A 6,209-nucleotide genomic window follows, 5' to 3' on the forward strand; every position below is an offset into this window, starting at 1 on the left:
AAACTAATTTAGTAGAATAATTGCACGAGTTAATATCTAATTAATTAATTAATTTATTTATTTATTAGTTTGAGGAGAGAGTGGAAGCAGGACCCGCGTGAGAAGAGAGTAGAAAAGCGAGGAATGTGGGACTACACTTTCCTAATGTATGGTCGGCTCCGTTTAAAATAAGCGGCGTGAGTAAACACTGATATTATGATGATATCATCGTAGACAACCGCCGTTACCGTCACTGTTGTTATCCGTACCGGTCTTCGGTCTTACCCAAACACTTGCTTCTTTCTCTATATAAAACGTTCAGACACCCTCCTCAACTTCATCCAAACCAAAAACACACAACAATACAGTCGTTAATAAAACATCAACATCATCATCATCGTCGAAGCTGCACATATTCACAAAGCTCAATTTAGATTATCCTTTTTCAGGTAATTTCTTTAACATTCCTCAGTGAAATGGTTTAGTTTTCTGTTTCTAAAATAAGCATACCCATCCCCTGGTATGAGTACGTTGTTTCTGTTTTCCCTCTCTTACCGTTCACAAATGTTTGAATTCAATACAACGTTGGTGGTTCTTTGGAATAAACATGTAGATGTATCTGATTTTATTTTTTATTTTTCTCTATCTTAAAAAACAAAAAAAACCAAATAATTCGGGTTTCAGCATTTGATTGTTTCTGGTCATGATTTCAGCGTCTTACTTCTTCTTTAATTGGATTGCTTTGTTTTTTTTTACTGAAAAGATTACATCATGGATTTTAACTACAATTTCATTGATATTAAACTATTTCTTTTTTTAGTTATTGAAGTTTTGGTTTGGATAGTGATGGGAGAGGTTTGAATTAGGAGAATGATTCCTGGGTTTGGAACAATTTCTTTTGCTGTCATAGGTGGAAACTATTTTATTTTATATGTTGTATCCATATGAAACCTACCTGCCAACGGAAGTGGGAACATATAACAGTTGTGAAAGAACAAATACAGATGATGTTATTAATTTCGTAGAGGTTTGCTTCGATTTTCATGATTGGGGTATGTAATCATCAGAGAATTTTCACTTGCTGTTTGGTATCTAATAAGAAGCAACCTTTTTATAAATCACATGGGAGGGCCGTTGAAGTTTTTTTCTTTCGAATTTTAATTAACTTGTGACATTGTACGCTTCCCAGTTCAGATGTTTTACTAGTTGAACATTTTAAATACCAACAAGCTTAAACCTCTTGTTTTTGTTTTTGAGTGTCATGTATGATCGTTTTTCTTTTTCCTGTATGCATCACTGTAAACCCAACCACACTCTACTTAGCCATTCCAGGCTTCGATTACCTCTAGTGGTGGCAAAAGAGTTATGGATTTAATTTTTCAAACTTCATCAACATAAATTTTCTACTGTTCGATCTCTTTCTTTATTTCTTGTGTGAGCAGTCGTTATCTTCTCTACAAATTGCAGTTGTACTAGATTAGTGGTGCAATGAACTTGTGATTTAGCTATTACTATACTCATTGGTGCCTGTCTATGTTGTCCTTGCAGGCTCATATTCTTATATTGAATCTGTTGTGGTTCAAGTCTGAAGCAAAGTGTTGAGAAGCTTACAGAGGGTGGTGTTTTTCTGATTTGGTACTCAGATTAATAAATCTCCCAGTCACATAATTCAGCTGATGCCATCTTAGGATGGACTCACAACAGCTTTTCAGTTTTGGTGTTGCAAGTGCAGGATTACCTTACATGCCATCTTTTCCCACTGTTCCATCCCTACCCAACAGGCTGCTTGGATCCTTGAAATATGACACTGGAAACTCACCTAATTCACCATTTTCCACTTATTTTGATTCTGACACCCTTTCTGCATTGAGTGACAGCCATGAGCAATACAGCCCCGGAGAAATCCTCTCTGGTGTCAGCTCCTCTTGTAACTCTTCACTGGAAACCAACCAATATATGCATAAATCAATCTCTTCTGTGGACTTCATAGACAATTTCCCACTATATTCTGCTTGGAACTCTTTTCCACAGAATCTGAATAGTAGTCTGAAAATCCAACACGCTTTGCTAGAGCTAGAAACTGCTCTGATGGCCCCTGATGATGATCAAGTTACCACACCAAATACATTGGCCGGGAGCAGCAGACAAATGGCATCTGGCCACAGATACAAACCCTGGAGGCATGAGAACGATGGATCACAATATGCTCAGCCATCATATGTTCCCAGCAGTAGGCTGTCAAGTGAAGTTGTGCATGTAGAGAAACGCCAAAAGTTGACGGAGGAACCATCACTACAAGCATTCCCACCAAACGATTTGAAGCAACTCCTGATTGCATGTGCCAAAGCCCTTCATGAAAACAACATCAAAGATTTTGATCAATTGGTAGGAAAGGCTAGAGATGCTGTGTCCATCAACGGGGAGCCAATCCAGCGGCTTGGCGCTTACATGGTAGAAGGGCTCGTTGCAAGGAAGGAAGCATCAGGGAAGAGCATCTATCATGCCCTTAGGTGCAGAGAGCCTGAAGGTGAAGAATTACTCTCTTACATGCAACTGTTGTTTGAGATTTGTCCCTACTTAAAATTTGGTTACATGGCTGCCAATGGAGCCATTGCGGAAGCCTGCAGAAACGAGGATCGCATACACATTATAGACTTCCAAATTGCTCAAGGATCTCAATGGATGACACTTCTTCAAGCCCTTGCAGCAAGACCTGGTGGTGCTCCACATGTTCGGATAACGGGGATTGATGATCCTGTTTCTAAATATGCACGAGGCGGCGACGGATTAGATATTGTTGGTAAAAGGTTGGGCTTGATGTCTGAGAAATTTGGCATCCCAGTTGAGTTTCATGGAGTGCCAGTTTTTGGTGAAGAAGTGACAAGAGAAATGCTAGATATCAGGCCTGGAGAGGCCTTGGCAGTGAACTTCCCCTTGCAGCTCCATCACACAGCTGATGAGAGTGTTCATGTGAGTAACCCAAGGGATGGACTATTAAGATTGGTGAAGTCACTTTCTCCCAAGGTGACCACACTGGTGGAGCAGGAATCAAACACCAACACAACCCCTTTCTTCAACAGGTTTATCGAAACCTTGAATTACTACTTGGCAATCTTCGAGTCTATTGATGCCAGCCTCCTCCCAAGAGATAGCAAGGAGCGGATCAATGTGGAGCAACATTGTCTGGCCAGGGATATAGTGAATATTATTGCTTGTGAAGGCAAGGAAAGGGTTGAGAGACATGAACTATTGGGCAAGTGGAAATCCAGGTTAACAATGGCTGGATTCACTCAGTCTCCTTTGAGCTCTTATGTGAATTCTGTCATAGGAATCCTTCTCAAGTGCTATTCAGAACATTATACTCTTTTAGAGAAGGATGGAGCCATGTTGTTGGGGTGGAAGGATAGAAATTTGATATCAGCTTCAGCCTGGCATTGCTGAAACATGGCTGAAACATACATAGATAGGAAATACTGTCTAGTAGTAATGGTAGTACAGGTATCGTGATGATGGAAGCCACATGGTAGTTGGAGAGGTAAAATTTAAGGTTTATGTTCACTGTTAGTGCTATGAATTTCATCATACTTCTATAGGACTTTGCCGTACCTTAACATTTGTCCATAAAGAGAGACCTAGTATATTGATTCTTTTATATAAGATTTCAAGTATATCAGATGTTCTTCTTCTTTAGATATTTTGAACTTGTGCCTGAGTTTGAATTACTAATTATAGGAATCTCAAATTTTGAACTGAGTTGCTTCGTATATTTAGGAATGAAATGAAGATAAATAAATTCGTACCTATGTGGATAAAGATACAAATATTTAGTGGATAAAGATAAAAATATTTACTTATTCAATTATTCATTTGTTAATAGAATTTGGTGATGGAACGGGGTATTATAATATTCGATTCATGAATATTCACTTAATTTTATTTAAATATTTTTTAAAGTTTGAGCACTCAAAATAAAATTATTAATTATGAAAGATGAGTTAAAATTTATTTTAATATATTTTTATTTTTATTTAGATTTTAATAAATTAAAGTTGTTTAATAAATAACAATTTTTTAAAATTTATATTTTAGTGTAATTCATTTAAATTTATTTGTACTAATATTTTATTAAATAATTTAATTTATATTATATTTAAAAATGATTTTTTTATCTAAATTTATATTTTAAAAAATATTTTTAAATAATTTAAATTAAAATTTTGTAAAAAAAAATTATATACATATATAAAAGAATCTACAAATATATATTTTTTCTAGCATTTTAACGAATAAGAAAATGAGAAATAAATATTTCTAGAAAGAGCAGGCACTGTCATACCAAAATCTACAAGTTGTCATCTTTACACATATTCTTTAGGTTCCTTCTTATCTTGAAAGATAAAATTGCCAGCATAACTAATGAAGGTTACGTGGTTTCCTCATCAACAAGATGATACTTTTGACAGATTTTACATTATGCGTTATAATATAATATATATAAATTATATTATATTATAGAACGAGAGTTTTTCTTCAAAAAGAGTTTTTCTTTTTAATATTTTATCTTATTCCATTATTTTTAAATTTAATTTTTATATGTTCTAAAATAATTATAAATAATTAAAATAATTTTGGTATAGAAATTTAATTTATTTGAAATATTGTAACATCCTAAATTATAGTATGAGATTACAATAATGAGACATCACATAATAATAAGATAGAAAGTTACTCTAGGAAAATTATCTTATAATTATCCTAAAATAATCAACTATTTAAAAACTTTACAAAATTACTATGGTGATACGAACTTAGGTACAAGACCAAACGGTCTTATACTTGTCTAGGTAGATCTTCTCCTTCCAGTGTTTGTTCTAGAAAGAAACTTCTTTCTTTCTGCTCATATCCACAAGATAATCATTACAAAGGAAAATTCGAACATACAAACAAGACAATACAAAAAAGAAGATAAGCTAGTGTAATTTAATTAATCATACAAATTAAACAATACATAAGCATATATTCAACCGAGCATTTCAAGCATACAACAACCAAACATACATTTCAAGCAATGACCGAACGTATAATACATGCAATGACCAACCATTTGACTTGACCATCCAGATTGTATGAATGTGTAGTTACATGCATTTATGCACTTGTGGTGGTGAAACAACAAGACCCCCATCAAGCTACCTCATAAGGTTAGTCCAGTGCAAATTACCTCGATACCTTAAGGTTAAAGGACCTCCTGCCATTCTCACACATGAGTTACTCCTCTCTACTTGAGAATGAGTAATCATAGAATATCAAGAAAAACGCCAACTTAACACGATACCCACATTTAAACTTTACAATTCAATAACCATCCACGAGACATTCCTCCTTGGAATACTCTTTCACATCCACGTTACAAATATCATACCATACTTTCATTTTGACACCGTTATGATAATGCATACATAAGCCATCAAAGCAATTGGAACAATTAATTAAAATGACACATTAGAATAAATATAAATATAGTCGAACAAAAATCACGAAACACATATGAACAATACCGAACACCCTATGAATGTTGTAGACTGAGTGTTCTCTCACTACCTAAAGAACAGGACCGAACAATCTATAAGAGGTAAGGCTGAAGAAGTAGCCGAACACTATTTAGGACCGATCACAAGGAGAGACCGAATACTACAACATGTTCAAATAGTATAACAAGGCAGAGGGTTAAGGTTAAACTGAACATACTAATGAAATGGAATACTAATGTAGGCCGAACCCTTGTAGAAGGCCGAGCACTATTACCAGACCGAGTGCTAGTACAAGACCGATCACTACTGAGACTAAGTGCTAGTACAAGACCAAACACTTGAGTGAGACCGAACAGTCATTAACTAGTAAGGCTTCATGGAGACCGGACACAGTTAAGACAGAAGACTAGTACTAGACTGAGTACTAGTGCAAGACCGTTCGTTCATTAAGTGAAAGCTCCACAAAAGCAGAACTCAGTTGATATCGAATACTAGAGAAAGACCGAACACAATTAAGAGGCCACCTACACACCTAAGACTGAACGATCATGAACGGGTAACACAATAAAGAGGCCACCCACACACCTAAAACACTCAGCTTTCTACACAATTCTGCAGAACTTCTGCAAAATTATGAACCTGCTATGCTTTGTTGAGATTGTTGATAAGGGAAACACTGGTTTAGCTATACCTTAATCT

At 35.4% G+C, this 6,209-nt stretch overlaps 1 protein-coding gene across 1 annotated transcript; it reads left to right on the plus strand.

The window, feature by feature from the left end:
* Positions 1-227: 227 nt before the first annotated feature.
* LOC106778598 (scarecrow-like protein 21) lies at positions 228-3,673 on the plus strand. Its single transcript, XM_014666569.2, has 2 exons — positions 228-428; positions 1,528-3,673. The coding sequence occupies exon 2, from the start codon at positions 1,669-1,671 to the stop codon at positions 3,418-3,420; it is 1,752 nt and encodes a 583-aa protein (XP_014522055.1). The 5' UTR covers positions 228-428; positions 1,528-1,668; the 3' UTR covers positions 3,421-3,673.
* Positions 3,674-6,209: the final 2,536 nt, after the last annotated feature.

Source organism: Vigna radiata, unplaced genomic scaffold (assembly GCF_000741045.1).
Source record: "Vigna radiata var. radiata cultivar VC1973A unplaced genomic scaffold, Vradiata_ver6 scaffold_23, whole genome shotgun sequence".
In the NCBI taxonomy this organism is placed as follows: domain Eukaryota; kingdom Viridiplantae; phylum Streptophyta; class Magnoliopsida; order Fabales; family Fabaceae; genus Vigna; species Vigna radiata.

Bases quoted from the DNA above. Each gene is read 5' to 3' on its own strand.
- LOC106778598 (XM_014666569.2), top strand. From the start codon at position 1,669: ATGGACTCACAACAGCTTTTCAGTTTTGGTGTTGCAAGTGCAGGATTA.